Source organism: Bos javanicus, chromosome 7 (assembly GCF_032452875.1).
Source record: "Bos javanicus breed banteng chromosome 7, ARS-OSU_banteng_1.0, whole genome shotgun sequence".
Classification (NCBI taxonomy): Eukaryota; Metazoa; Chordata; class Mammalia; order Artiodactyla; family Bovidae; genus Bos; species Bos javanicus.
Genome location: NC_083874.1, coordinates 51,429,358 through 51,445,551, shown reverse-complemented (window position 1 = coordinate 51,445,551; position 16,194 = coordinate 51,429,358). Strand labels below are relative to the sequence as shown.

Here is a 16,194-nt window from a genome sequence, read left to right as displayed (position 1 = left end):
GCAACCCACTCCAGTATTCTCGCCTGGAGAATCCCAGGGACGGGGGAGCCTGGTGGGCTGCCGTCTATGGGGTCGCACAGAGTCGGACACGACTGAAGCGACTTAGCAGTAGCCGCAGCAGCACATAACGAAAAATTTCTGAAAGGTTTTTGAGACTCACTGTGTCCGTAGAGATGGGACCCTGAGGCAGGCTAGGACTGAAGGCCATGAGGTCGGTCTTGGGCGGCCCCTCCTCAGAGCACACCCTCTGTCGCCTCTCCTGAGAGTAAGACCAGCTCTCCACTGCGTTGGAGCACACCAGCCTGGGCTTCCCGGGTCCACACGCGCCCTCGCTAGGCGGCGCCGAGCACCGCAGCGCTGTGTACAGCAGTAGCGTGAGCACCAACAGGCTGGATACCGCGCAGATGGCGATGATCAGGTACACGTTCACATCCACTAACGCCGTCTCTGCGCCAGCTGCACCATACAACGCCCGCGAAGAGGCCTTGGGCGCCTGGCCGCTGTCCTCCAGCGATAGCAGCACGGTGGCCGTGGCCGTCAGCGCCGGCTCGCCGTGGTCCTTCACCAGCACCAGCAGGCGCTGGCGCGGCGCGTCCGCCTCGTCCAGGGCGCGCGTCGTGCTGATCTCGCCAGTGTATAGCCCCACGCGGAACGGGCTGCTTGCGCCACCCGCCGCCGGCTGCAGCTCGTAGGACAGCCACGCGTTGTAGCCCGAGTCGGCGTCCACCGCGCGCACCTTCGCCACCACGTGGCCCGCGCCCACCGACCGCGCCACCACCTGGCTCACCGCGCTGGGTCCTCTGCCTGACCCGGGCGGCAGCAGCGCAGGCGCGTTGTCGTTCTCGTCCAGCACGAACACCTGCAGCGTCACGTTGCTGCCCAGGGGCGGCACGCCCGCATCGCGCGCGCTCACCTGGAACTGCAGCAGCTCCAGCTCCTCGTGGTCCAGCGGCTGCAGCGCATACACCTTGCCGCTCTCCGCGTGCACCGACACATAGCTCGACAGCGCGCGCTCGCCCACGCGTCGCTCCACCAGCGAGTAGGACACCAGCGCGTTCTCCTGCGCGTCGGCGTCTCGCGCCGACACGGTGAAGATGTGGCAGCCGGGCAGGTTGTTCTCCTTCACGAATACTGTGTACTCTGGCTGCGTGAACGCGGGTGCATTGTCGTTCACGTCGGCTACCTCCACGGACACGCTGGTCGTGGTGGACAAGGCAGGCGAGCCCCCATCTCTCGCAGTCAGCACCACATCATAGTTCGCCAGGCGCTCACGATCCAAGTCGCTGTCCAGCACCAATGAATAGTAATTTTTGAAAGTGGACACCAGCTTAAAAGGAACATCAGGCGTCACAGAGCAGGTGACCTGTCCGTTGGCACCAGAGTCGAGGTCTGATAGACTGATCAGGGCAATGACGGTGCCCAGTGGAGCGTCCTCTTGCACAGGCAGAGATAGGGAGGTTATGACCATCTCTGGGATATTATCATTTTCATCCAGCAATTTCACTATTACTTTGCAGTGTCCAGTTAATGGGAATGAACTTTTATCAACAGCATCAATATTAATTTCATATAAATTACAGTCTTCGTAATCCAGTTTTCCTGTAACTGTTATTTCCCCACTATTAGAATTGATCGCAAATTTAGATTTTACATTGTCAAGAACAAGGTTGTTAAAGAGATACATTATTTCCTTATTAATACCCTCATCTGCATCTGAGGCGTTCAGTTTAATAACTAGTGTCCCATTCGGTGCATTTTCCAGTAATCTGACATTATAAACTGATTTATCAAATTCTGGAGCATTATCATTCGCATCCAAAACATTGATCAATAACTGAACTGTACCTGTTAGTTCAGGTTTTCCTCCATCAATTGCAATCAGCAATAAACGATGTTCTTGCATTTCTTCCCTATCTACTGGTTTCTTCAAAACTAGTTCTAAAAAGTTTGTTTCCTCTTCGTTTGTTTTAACATCCAAGTCAAAATACTCATTTGCTTGTAACTTGTATCTCAATTCTGCGTTTCTTCCGATATCCATATCAGACGCGCCCTCTAGCGGAAACCGGGAATCCACTCTTCTTGACTCTAGTATAAATAGTGTTTGTTCTTGTCGCAAGAACCTTGGCGGGTTGTCGTTAATGTCCTTCACCTCCACCTCCACATGGAACACCTGCAGCGGCCGGTCCACGATCACCTCCAGGTGGATGCTGCACTCCGCTCTCCGCCCGCACAGCTCCTCCCGGTCGATCCGAGAATTCACAAACAAAATGCCATTCTGCAGATTTACCTCCAGAAGGTCTCTGCGGCCTTTGGATGCAATCCGGAAGAGGCGAGGCACCAGCTCTGCCAGCTCCAGTCCCAGGTCCTGGGCGATGCGGCCCACGAAGGTGCCGTGTTTGGCCTCCTCGGAAACCGAGTAGTGGACCTGGCCGCTCCCCGACTCCCAGGCTACAAGGAGCAGAAGCGATAGCAGCAGACGCTGAGATCCTGGACTTTTTCTCTGAGAATATACCATCGCAAATTTGTATCAACTTTCAAATACCTATTGCACTACCATATAGCTCTTGGAAATTTAATTCCCAATTTTATACAATTTTGTATTTGCTCACCTTTTATGCTTCAGCAGCAGAGTGAAAAAATGGAGTGGCTCTTTTCCTTTCTCAGGAAAATAAACTCGCTGTAGTCCTTTGTTGTTAAAAATAAAAAAAAACTAAACTTGCGGTTTCCAGCGCCATCATGTGGAGGAAAGGGGAGTTATTTTACTTTGTTATGCTTTATTTACCTTACATTCGTTAAATATTTCCCAGTTTCAACGTCTCATTATATTCCTTATCTCCAATCAAATATATAATTAAATTTTTAATAAAATGTATCAAATTTAAGTAAAATACTGCAGAATCAATACTATTCAAGTTGTGACACCCAATCTTTACTAGAATGATTTGTATTGGCCTATTCTGTATATTTAGGGTTTGTATAGTTCCTAATGGACTTTAAAAGTTTTAGATTTTTTATATCTTTCTGTATTTAAATATTACTTACTAAAATTACCGATTTTTTTCTCTACTATTTTGATGGGATGTTTGTATATTAGTCTTTATATCACTCATAAAACAAGTTTATATTCCTATTTGCAATATTTAATATTGGCTTTTGTAATGTTATTTTCAAAGTAACAAGCTATGTGAATAGAATTCGTATCTGAGTTCCATTTGGAAGTCTGATTTTCAAATTGATGAAAATTTATTGATTTCCTTTTTCTTTATATTACCTACTTACTTTTAGTGTTAACTCAAAAACTGTAATGTGGACATGACACTATTTGCAACTTAATACATCTAGCACAGGACAGAATACAGACAAGCATTTCTTCAAGTTGCTATTGCTGATAAATCAGATTGATATAAATTGTGAAAGCACATATATTTTCTTTTATGTAGCAAATCAAAATCCTAATGTTGTTTGTGAGATATATTCTATAAAATATTTGAGTTCCAATAAAAATTGAAACATGGAAAGAAATCACATTATTAATGTTAACTCTGTTAATTTCATCTCATTCTACTGCTCCATTTTATTTGCTACACGGACTTGGAGTTCACTTAATAAATATGGCCAATATAAAACAAACCTACTTTTCCTCTTAAAAAAGTTTAACATTCTACTTAAGTATATACTCCCTCAGTTCAGTTCAGTCGCTCAGTTGTGTCCAACTCTTTGTGACCCCATGAATCACAGCACACCAGGCTTCCCTGTCCATTACCAACTCCCAGAGTTCACCCAAACTCATGTCCATTGAGTCGGTGATGCCATCCAGCCATCTCATCCTCTGTTGTCCCCTTCTCTTCCTGCCCCAAATCCTTCCTAGCATCAGGGGCTTTTCCAATGAGTCAACTCTTTGCATGAGGTGGCCAAAGTATTGGAGTTTCAGCTTCAGCATCAGTCCTTCCAATGAACACCCAGGACTGATCTTTAGGATGGACTGATTGGATCTCCTTGCAGGCCAAGGGACTCTCAAGAGTCTTCTCCAACACCACAATTCAAAAGTATCAATTCTTTGGCGCTCAGCTTTCTTCATAGTCCAACTCTAACATCCATACATGACCACAGGAAAAACCATAGCCTTGAATAGACGGACCTTTGTTGGCAAAGTAATGTCTCTGCTTTTTAATATGCTGTCTAGGTTGGTCATAACTTTCCTTCCAAAGAGTAAGCATCTTTTAATTTCATGGCTGCAGTCACCATCTGCAGTGATTTTGGAGCCCCCCAAAATAAAGTCTGACACTGTTTCCACTGTTTCCCCATCTATTTCCCATGAAGTGATGGGACCAGATGCCATGATCTTAGTTTTCTGAATATTGAGTTTTAAGCCAACTTTTTCACTCTCCTCTTTCACTGTCATCAAGAGCCTTTTTAGTTCCTCTTCACTTTCTGCCATAAAAGTGGTGTCATCTGCATATCTGATGTTATTGATATTTCTCCCAGCAATCTTGATTCCAGCTTGTGCTTCTTCCAGCCCAGCGTTTCTCATGATGGACTCTGCATATAAGTTAAATAAGCAGGGTGACAACATATAGCCTTGACGTACTCCTTTTCCTATTTGGAACCAGTCTGTTGTTCCATGTCCAGTTCTAACTATTCCTTCCTGACCTGCATATAGGTTTCTCAAGAGGCAAGTCAGGTGGTCTAGTATTCCCATCTCTTTCAGAATTTTCCACAGTTTATTGTGATCCACCCAGTCAAAGGCTTTGGCATAGTCAATAAAGCAGAAATAAATGTTTTTCTGGAACTCTATTGCTTTTTCCATGATCCAGCGGATGTTGGCAATTTGATCTCTGGCTCCTCTGCCTTTTCTAAATACAGCTTGAACATCTAGAAGTTCATGATTCATGTATTGCTGAAGACTGGCTTGGAGAATTTTGAGCATTACTTTACTAGTGTGTGAGATGAATGCAATTCTGTGGTAGTTTGAGCATTCTTTGGTATTGCCTTTCTTTGGGATTGGAATGAAAACTGACCTGTTCCAGTCCTGTGGCCACTGCTGAGTTTTCCAGATTTGCTGGCATATTGAGTGCAACACTTTCATAGCATCATCTTTCAGGATTTGAAATAGCTCAACTGGAATTCTATCACCTTCACTAGCTTTGTTTGTAGTAATGCTTCCTAAGGCCCAAATGACTTCACATTCCAGGATGCCTGGGTTTAGGTGAGTGATCACACCATCATGATTATCTGGGTCATGAAGATGTTTTTGTACAGTTCTTCTGTGTATTCTTGCCACCTCTTCTTAACATCTTCTGCTTCTGTTATGTCCATAGCATTTCTGTCCTTTATTGAGCCCATCTTTGCATGAAATGCTTCCTTGGTATCTCTAATTTTCTTGAAGAGATCTCTAGTCTTTCACATTCTGTTGTTTTCCTCTATTTCTTTGCATTGATTGCTGAGGAAGGCTTTCTTATCTCTCCTTGTTATTCTTTGGAACTCTGCATTCAGATGCTTATATTCCTTAAATATTAAAAAATCATCTTTTCTTGTGAATATAAGAGGGGCCAGGAAATCAATAATTCTATTACTTAATGCTTTACATGTAAAGCATAAACTCCAAACACATTTTTTAATGTTGGTATAAGTCATATGTGGAATTAGATGTATTTTGTGCCCATGTATAAAGCAAATATGGAAAAGTGATACTATACAAACTAGCTTGGAAAGAAATAAGATTACTAGAAAATACAAAGTCAATTGAAATTAACTTGCTTCTCAGTATTCAAAACAGTAATGTAAGGACATCAGATAATGTTACTGACTTTGTTTCTGATACAATCTTTAAGAGTACATTTATCATTTCCTTTAGTTTTTGAAAGATTTCTTAGCATTCAGAACATCCAAACACTAAAAAAGCGAAATAGTAATCAAATTTCAGAGCTATTTATCTAACAGTCACTTACAAGGATAATTTAAAGTATTTTAATATATAATAAGAAAAAATTATAATATCTGAGTTGAAAATATCATCAGTTAATGTTGATTCACCTTCTATTATGAAACCATGATTGATGTGGATCTACAAAACTATAATAAAAAATTTACTGTTGAGAAAAGTAAATATTAAGTATTTGAAAGCCAACTGATAGTGTGATATTAACAATGCATGCATAGTATTTTACAGAATATTTTCAGTAAATATTTAAAACTTTAAAAAATATACTTAATGGAGAAAATGCCATCAATAGTATCATATGCTTCTTTCAGCTTGTAATTTTTTCACATAAATATATAAAGGAGAAAATAAGCCTCTTGGCTTTTGAACTGTCTTCATATCTTTTAGACTGCAGAGTTTTAAAATTATCCTTTGCATTTGTCTTTCATTGCTCAACTCTTGTTTTGGAGGTTATTTTTTCAACAAGTGTAGCCTCTTTACTTGTAATTCCATGAAATCTATAAGTAGAGGAAATTCTTTAAATCTTTTTCCAATCCATTCTTTCAATTAAATATTATAGCTTATTACTACATAGTTTCTGGAAAATTTTCAGTTATACTTATGTATGCCCCATGGCAAAACTAAGACTCCTTTCCTGACAATGAATTTAGATTAAGGAAACCAAATAGTATTTTGAGATATCTCTGCTTAATTTACTGAGGAACATTCAGGAAAACAGTACACTAGAAAATTTAATTTTGTATTGGAGTCTAGATGACTTTCATTTCCTACAAAACTCCAGAATAAAATTTTAATAAGCTATATTTCTCACCTATGTGTAGAAAATTATGTAAGTCTACCACACTGTTGAGATCTAACAGGTGAAACTGAAGCAATCTTTTAAAGGTTTGTAAACAGTTCATCCTCTTGCATCAAATATGAACAAAAGGTTTAATTATATGTAGAAAATAATTTATCCAGTTACCCCACATAATATGCATATGGTACATATTTTTACATTACTTTTGTAATGGTTCAACCTCCCAACAAAATATTGTGCTAAAATATTTATGTTATATACACATTCTGAGGACACCTGAGAGTAAATTTTAAAGTACCTCTGAGGGAATAAGGAAGCTAAATTAAGCATAGTTTTTACTCACAATCCTATTGCCTTCATTTTTCCCAAATGAGCTCATTTAAAAATGGAAAGAGACAATAAGCTAAATTTAAGCACTTTTGGTTCTATTCTATGCATTCATATTAATATTCATGTGGCCCCAATTTTTTTGTGTGTCTCCAGGCCACAATTCAGTCTTTATTAAATTGAAAGAAATTACAATCTCTGAGGTCATATCTTTTAAAATTCCAGGCCAAGTGAGTGGAAATGTGATGAGATGCAAGATTCTTAAAGCATTAGTAAATATCCAGGATAAGAAAGAAGGAGGGAAACTAAACAGCAAAAAATAAATAAATTCAGTAAGCTTGGGTCTTAGGAACAAAGGAAAGAGGAAAGGAGGACATAAAAAGGGTTAAAATAAAGTACAAAACCCTTATTCTACTAACTTTGTATGAGACTACAAAATAGACCTTGGGTTAAGTAGAAGAGATAAAAATAAAATCTTCAGAAGATTTGTAATGACAGACATCATTGTAGTAGATAAAAAAGGAAAAGATATAAAATATTACCTCAACTCAAACTTTTCCATAAATTTCTAAATGCATATCTATCAGGTATTTATAAACTCTTTATCCATCTATAGAGTAATATAACTACATCTAGAATAGTTACAGCTTCTCATGTACAATACCCAGAACTCAATACAAAATTATCAGGCTTACCAATAAAGAGAATCATGAGAAAAAATGAACAATAAAACCCACAAACAGATGATCCAATTATTACACTGATATGACAGACCATAAATAAACTGTAATTAAGGTACCAAAATAAATACATAATAAATTATTTCACCAGAAAAAGATAATAATCAATGTTTAGATTCAATTGATGACTTAATAAGAGGAATTTGCTGAAGTATAAGATTGGTCAGGATAAAAATATCCATCAGGTAATAGCAAAAATGATGCTGAAAAAATAGACAGGGGCATAGAAGATATAAGAGATATGGTGAAAAGATTTAACACACCTATGCCTTGACTTAAAGACGAGAAAGAGAGAAAAACATGAGGCAGAAGGAATATTCAAAGGCAGACTGCTGGAATTTTTCCTATACTGATGAAAGACATCAAACCACATATTCAAGAAGCTTTAAAAACTGCAAACAAGATAAAAATCAAAGAAAACTAAAGCTGAGCATAAAGCCCTTGGAAATAAAAAACAAAGAAAAATTTTACAAACCAGCTGGACAGGGGAAAAAAGGTTTTACTACCTGAACAATAAACTTGACAGCTGTCTTCTCAAGAGACTATGGAATGTCATCTTAAAAGCAATGGGGTGGGGGGAAATAAATTACAACCCTGAACTTGATACTCAACAAAACTATTTTTCAGAAGTGCTGGCAAAATAAACATATTTCTCATATACCAAATATTAGAGAATTCTTTACCACCACTAAAAAATATATAAAATAATTTCTTCTTTAGTTCCCCAACCAGGGATCTGGGCCCTCAGGAAGGAAAGCACAGAGTCCTAACCACTATACCACCAGGGAATTTCCTCATATGTACCATGATTAAAGAAAATAATTTAAACTTAGAGCTGATATTTATTATGATAACAAATGGCAATTATCTAAGAATAAATCTTATGAAAGATGAATAGAACCTCTACACAGGAAATTATAAAATATTAAGAAACATTGTAGGTTATTTAGATAAACAGAGCATGCTCATGAAGTGAATGTCTCATGATTGTAAAGATGTCAGCTGGTTTCATGTACAATGCCCAGAACTCAGTACAGAATTATCAGGCTAATATAGCTAATTATCCTGACAAAATTATCAGGATAATTATCTATTATCTCAATAGATATGATGCAATCCAAATCAATACCTCACCAAGTTGTTTTTATGGAATTAATATATAAATCTAGGTTGAATTAAAGAGACAGCATGACATTAATGGAAAAAACAGTCAAATTGATTAGAAAAACAAAAGCAAAAAGACTATGGTTATATAAGGAACAACTGTGGAACTAATTATTTTTAATGGTCTTGCTTCAGCTGAACATGTTTGGCAAAAGTTAAGCTTGATCCTTGGGTCTCAGCAAAGACAAAAAATTAAAATTAATTTCATATGTAACATGAACAAGAAAACAAAAGACACAAGAAATTATCTTCAGAGGATAGAATCAAGAAGAAAAAAATGGTAAGTTGAACTTAACTAAAATGAAAATTTCTATTCACCAAATGACAAAAGAATGAAAAGACAAGTCACAGTGTGGAACAATGCAGAAAATCAAGAAAGGGGTCATATCCAGAACATAAAACTTTTCAAAAAGAAGTAGAAGGAACTTCCTTGGTAGTCCAGAGTTGAAAGTCTGCCTGCCAATGCAGGGGATGTGAGTTGGATCTCTCCTCCAGGAAGATTCTACATGACACAGGGCAAATAAGCCCATGCACCGCAACTACTGAAGCCCTAGTGCTCTAGGGCTTTACTCTCCAACAAGAGAAGCCAGGACAATGAGAAGCTCATACACTACAACTAGAGAGTAGCCCCCCTCACCAGAAACCCTAGGTGCACCAATGAAAACCCGGTACAGCAAAAAATTAATTTAAAAAACAGTAGAAGAATATAACAGAATAGGAAAATAGGCAGAAGACTTGAACAGTTATTGCACAGAATAGGATATTAAAATGGCCAATAATAATACAAAAATGTGCTCAACCTCAATTACAAATTGGGAAACATAAGCACATCTAGCAAAATGGCAACAATGTAAATTAACAATGCCAAGTTTTCCAGATGATGAAGAGCAACTGAAACTCATACAGAACTAACAAAAGTGTGAACAGGTAAAAGCATTTGGGGAAATTGACATCAATTAAAGATACCAATTGATTGACATTATCAATTAGTGATACCAAGGGCGCAATAAAGGACAGAAATGGTATGGACCTAAACAGAAGCAGAAGAGATTAAGAAGAGGTGGCAAGGATATACAGAAGAACTATACAAAAAAGATCTTCATGACCCAGATAACCATGATGGTGTGACCACTCACCTAGAGCCAGGCATCCTGGAATGTGAAGTCAAGTGGGCCTTAGGAAGCATCATTACGAACAAAGCTACTGGAGGTGATGGAATTCCAGCTGACCTATTTCAAATACTAAAAGATGATGCTTTGAAAGTGCTGCACTCAATATGCCAGCAAATTTGGAAAACTCAGCAGTGGTCACAGGACTGGAAAAGGTCAGTTTTCATTCCGATCCCAAAGAAAGGCAATGCCAAACAATGTTCAAACTACCATACAATTGCACTCATCTCCCACACTAGCAAAGTAATGCTCAAAATTCTTCAAGCCAGGCTTCAACAGTATGTGAACCATGAACTTCCAAATGTTCAAGCTGGATTTAGAAAAGGCAGAGGGAACAGAGATCAAATTGCCAACATCCGTTGGATCACAGAAAAAGCAAGAGTTCCAGAAAAACATTTATTTCTGCTTTATTGACTACACCAAAGCCTTTGATTATGTGGTCACAACAAAATGCAGAAAGTTCTTAAAGAGATGAGAATAACAGATCACCTGACCTGCCTCCTGAGAAATCTGTATGCAGGTCAAGAAGCAACAGTTAGAAACAGACATGGAACAACAGACTCGTTCCAAATTGGAAAGGAGTACATCAACGTTGTATATTGTCACCCTGCTCATTTAACTTATATGCAGAGTACATCATGTGAAATGCCAGGCTGGATGAAGTACAAGCTGGAATCAAGATTGCCGGGAGAAATATCAATAACCTCAGACACGCAGATGACACCACCCTTCTGGCAGAAAGCAAAGAACTCAAGAGCCTGTTGATGAAAGTGAAAGATCAAAGTGAAAAAGTTGGCTTAAAACTAAACATTCAGAAAACTAAGATCATGGCATCTGGTCCCATCACTTCGTGGCAAATAGATGGGGAAACAATAAAAACGGTGAGAGACTTTATTTTGGGGTGCTCCAAAATCACCGCATATGGTGACTGCAGCCATGAAATTAAAAGTCGCTTGCTCCTTGGAAGAAAATCTATGACCAACCTGGCGAGCATATTAAAAAGCAAAGACACTACCCTGCCAACAAAGGTCCATCTAATCAAAGCTATGGTTTTTCCAGTGGTCATGTATGGATGTGAGAATTGGACTATAAAGAAAGCTGAGCACGGAAGAATTGATGCTTTTTAACTGTGGTGTTGGAGAAGAGTCTTGAGAGTCCCTTGGACTGCAAGGATATCAAACCAATCAATCCTAAAGGAAATCAGTCCTGAATATTCAATCCTGATGCTGAAGCTGAAACTCCAATATTTTAGCCACCTGATGCGAAGAGCTGACTCATTTGAAAAGACCCTGATGCTGGGAAAGATTGAGGGCAGGAGGAGAAGGGGAAGACAGATGATGAGCTGGTTGGATGGCATCACCAACTCAATGGACATGAGTTTGAGCAAGCTCTGGGACCTGGTGAAGGACAGGGAAGTCTGGCTTGCTGTAGTCCATGGGGTCACAATATGTCAGACATGACTGAGCAACTTAACTGATCAATTAAAGGAGAAGATAAGTACAGAGCCTATGTTCCACTAATCTCCATCTTAGCTAAATAATACAGAAAAGTTTGTAAATAGGCATTGAAAATTTTACAAATATACTGATGGCAGCATTAGGTAAAATAGATACAAAGAGAAACAATGTGAAATTCTCAACAGAGTAACACATACCCTATTCCTAAAACATACTTTAAAGAAAGAAAAAAACTATTAGAGATAATAAATTAACTCCAAGCACTTAAGGCAATATGGATGACTCCACAGAATAGTGAATGATAAATATGAACACAGAAACACAAGCACACATACAACACATTTTGTGCAATTCCATTTAGAAAAATTCAAGAAGCAAGTAAAAATTAATCAGCTATAAAATTAAAGCTGTGGCTACATATGGGGGGAAGAGGGAAAAGGTATTTGGGAGGTACATTTGAGTGTCTTCTGGAGTGAAGGTAACAGTTTTCACTTTCAAATAGTTGATTAAGCTGTAGTATTCTGTGTACTTTTCAATGATTTATAGGCAAATAACAAGAAAAGCTTTTTAAAAGTTGATTACAACTGAAAATAAAGATGAAGATAGAAATCACAAAATTTATAACCCTAGTTATATAAATATGCATTGAATAATGAATATTAAAAACAAAACAACATATATTGCCTTGGTGTCCTATTACTCTAAAAGGTTTTAGTTTAAAAGGGGATGAAAGAAAAAGTAAACAAATTTAGTTCAGAGAAATTTAGTTTTGAGAAAGTTTTTAAGAAGAAATTGATAGAATTAAAGAATACCCAGACTTCAGAGTAAATAAGGATATTTATAAACTAACCTTTGAAGGAGAATCCACAGTTGCTGGCTGCTGATCCTCCCTGTCCCCAGAGTCCGGAACACTGGGACTGAAGGCCATGAGGTCGGTCTTGGGCGGCCCCTCCTCAGAGCACACCCTCTGCCGCCTCTCCTGAGAGTAAGACCAGCTCCCCACCGCGCTGGAGCACACCAGCCTGGGCTTCACCGGCCCGCACCCGCCCTCTCTGGGCGGCGCCGAGCACCGCAGCGCCGTGTACAGCAGCAGCGTGAGCACCAACAGGCTGGACACCGCGCAGATGGCGATGATCAGATACACGTTCACATCCACCAGAACAGCCTCCGCTTCAGCCGCGCCAGACAATGCCCGCGAAGAGGCCTTAGGCGCCTGGCCGCTATCCTCCAGCGACAGCAGCACGGTGGCCGTGGCCGTCAGCGCCGGCTCGCCGTGGTCTTTCACCAGCACCAGCAGGCGCTGGCGCGGCGCGTCCGCCTCGTCCAGGGCGCGCGTCGTGCTGATCTCGCCAGTGTACAGTCCCACGCGGAATAGGCTGCGTGCGCCACTCGCCGCCGGCTGCAGCTCGTAGGACAGCCACGCGTTGTAGCCCGAGTCGGCGTCCACCGCGCGCACCTTTGCCACCACGTGGCCCGCGCCCACCGACCGCGCCACCACCTGGCTCACCGCGCTGGGTCCTCCGCTTGGCCCGGGCGGCAGCAGCGCGGGCGCGTTGTCGTTCTCGTCCAGCACGAACACTTGCAGCGTCACGTTGCTGCCCAGGGGCGGCACGCCCGCGTCACGCGCGCTCACCTGGAACTGCAGGAGCTCCAGCTCCTCGCGGTCCAGCGGCTGCAGCGCATACACCTTGCCGCTCTCCGCGTGCACCGACAGATAGCTGGACAGCTCACGCTCGCCCACCCGCCGCTCCACCAGCGAGTAGGACACCAGCGCGTTTTCCTGCGCGTCCGCGTCTCGCGCAGACACGGTGAAGATGTGGCAGCCTGGAGGGTTGTTCTCCTTCACGAACACCGTGTACTCGGGCTGCGCGAACGCAGGTGCATTGTCGTTCACGTCGGCCACCTCCACGGACACACTGGCTGTGGTGGACAAGGAAGGCGACCCCCCGTCTTGAGCGGTCACCACCAATTTATAGACGGACACTTTCTCGCGATCCAAGCTGCTGTCCAAAACGAGTGAATAGTAGTTCTTGAAGGTGGACACCAGCCTGAAAGGGACGTGGGGCGATAGTCTACAAGTCACCTGCCCATTGACACTGGAGTCGAGGTCAGACAAACTTATCAAGGCAATGACGGTGCCCAGTGGAGCGTCTTCCCTAATTGGGAGTGACAAGAATTTGAATTCCATTACTGGGGCATTATCATTGGTGTCTTCAACTTCCACCATAACTGTACAATGGCCAGAAAGTGGCGGCTGCCCCTTATCAATGCCCTCTACAAGAATTTCATAGGATTTGGTTTCTTCAAAATCAATATATCCCTTTACCATAATTTCTCCAGTAATTGGATCCATGTAGAATTTGGATTTCACAGTGGGTAAAATATCAGCTGAGAATGAATAAATAATATTCCCATTCAAGCCTTCGTCTAAATCTGAGGCGTTAAGTTTAATTACCAACGTTCCGTTAGGAACGTTTTCTAGTAATTTCACTTCATAGAGTGTTCTGTCGAAAGTCGGGGCGTTGTCGTTGGCGTCCAGCACTCTGACGAGTAATTGAACAGTGCCAGTCAGCTCAGGTTTGCCGCCATCAGAGGCTGTAAGGACTAAAAAAATCTCCGGAGCTTCTTCTCTGTCTAAAGGTCTCCTTAATACCAGCCCAAGACGTTTTACCCGCTCCTCATCGGACGGTTTTTCCAACGAGAAATATTCATTGGGACTCAGCCTGTAAGTCAGCAGAGCGTTGGCCCCAATGTCTGCATCAGAGGCGCCCTCTAGCGGAAACCGAGAGTCAAGCGGCCTGGATTCAGCCATAAACAGAATCTTTTGTGTTCCTGGGAACACTGGAGGATTGTCGTTAATGTCCTTCACCTCCACCTCCACATGGAACACCTGCAGCGGCCGGTCCACGATCACCTCCAGGTGGATGCTGCACTCCGCACTCTGCCCGCACAGCTCCTCCCGGTCGATCCGAGAATTCACAAACAAACTGCCATTCTGCAGATTTACCTCCAGAAGGTCCCCGCGGCCTTTGGATGACACACGAAACAGGCGCGGCACCAGTTCCACCAGCTCCAATCCCAGGTCCTGAGCGATTCGGCCCACAAAGGTGCCGTGTTTGGTCTCTTCCAGGACAGAGTAGCGGAGCTGGCCGCTCCCAGCCTTCCAGGCTGCGAGGAACAGAAGTGAGAATAGCAAACGCCGGTATTCCTGGCCAGTTCCCCAGGAAAACTCCATCTCATGTCTTCAGTGTTTTGTTGTCATGAAGAGAGTCTTGTTTCCAAACGAAGCACTACCTCCTGACCGTTCAGTCCAATGCCATTGCAGCCTCCATTTTTTCAGTGGTGGATGTAGCTTCTTTACCATAAGAACAGGAGGGATTTCTTTCTTTCTTTCTTTTTTTTTTTTTTTTTTTTGCTCTATGGTATCAATTTTACGGTACAGAGCGACATCATGTGGCTCAAAACCGTAAGTAACAGATTCTGGAAATCCATACTATGAACTGCTAAGTCTTCATCTTTCTTTCCGCCTTCCCGTGGATTTTAATGCCCTTGGAGAATAGAATCACAACTTTACACTACTGCAGCACACATTTTGCGCTACTGATTGACTGAGTGTGAGTTTCACCACAGGAGCAGATTTCACTTCAGTGGAAATACTTTTTTCATACAAGTTTTAAGTATTTACAGAGACCCAACTATAGTTAACACTTTATACAGTTGGCAAAGTGTTGACTAGGAAAATTCATGACATTTTTGTGTTCCTGAGAGTGAAGAAAGGTAGTCATTAATGATGACACTATTCACCATTGGATTTTACATTCTGGTTATTGAAGACTTCAGAGAATACATCTCTAGGAAAACTCTGATCTCAGAGATAGGTAGTTGAAAGGGAATTTCAAAAAATATTCAAACAAGGAAGCAAAGACCATCAGCACTTAATTGAGAGTCTTTCTTAAATAATGTAAGGGCTGAGGGCAATGAAGCTTTAACAGGAAAGTAGGATATTGCAGTATACATTGTGTTGGAAAGTATTCCAAATAATTTCATTCCCTGGAACCCATTCACCTCCCATGAACAACACTGGTATTCTCATTTTGGTTCTCACGGTTTATAAACACTTGCTTGTTCTTTTTTTTTTTTTTTTTGCTTGTTCTTCAGGACCTAATATGCTTCAACTTCTGTTTCTCCTACAGTGCTCATATAGTCTAGCCAAAGTGGACAATTTCCTGCTTCCAATAACATTTTTTGCTAAACAAATATACTCATTTCATTCTCTGCCTAAGTAATATCCAGCATTTCCAAACTCTTCTAAAAGCAGTCTTCCCCCATTATATAACAACTTAAAACTTCCTTGACCAATAAAGACTTTCATGATTAAGCCAATTGGGCAGGCATCTTTACTTTCTTTTATACTATAGCATCTAGGTCAATCACATTAGCCATTTATTACATTAATTTCTCTTTTGTAGGTATTTGGGTATATGTATCTAATCATAAATTTTTGGAATGTAAACTTTTAAAGAGAATATTTTACCATAATATTTTAACATTCAGAATACTTATTGAGTAGTTAGTGAATATTTACTGAATAGAATAG

The 16,194-nt window shown here is 41.2% G+C and overlaps 1 protein-coding gene across 4 annotated transcripts in view; it reads right to left on the bottom strand.

Annotated features, from left to right (window-relative positions):
• The window catches only part of LOC133251350 (protocadherin alpha-C2), a 208,809-nt gene that overhangs the window by 180,787 nt on the left and 11,828 nt on the right, over nucleotides 1–16,194 (bottom strand). The window contains exon 1 of one of the 4 annotated variants that reach the window (XM_061423693.1): nucleotides 12,448–16,092. The exons of 1 other annotated variant lie outside the window; for it this stretch is intronic. In XM_061423693.1, coding sequence (XP_061279677.1) covers nucleotides 12,448–14,832 — 2,385 coding nt within the window. In that variant the 5' untranslated portion in view covers nucleotides 14,833–16,092. Of the gene's footprint in view, nucleotides 1–160; nucleotides 4,862–12,447; nucleotides 16,093–16,194 lie in introns of those variants that run through there. 2 more of the 4 variants (XM_061423697.1, XM_061423694.1) reach the window with 2 other exon arrangements.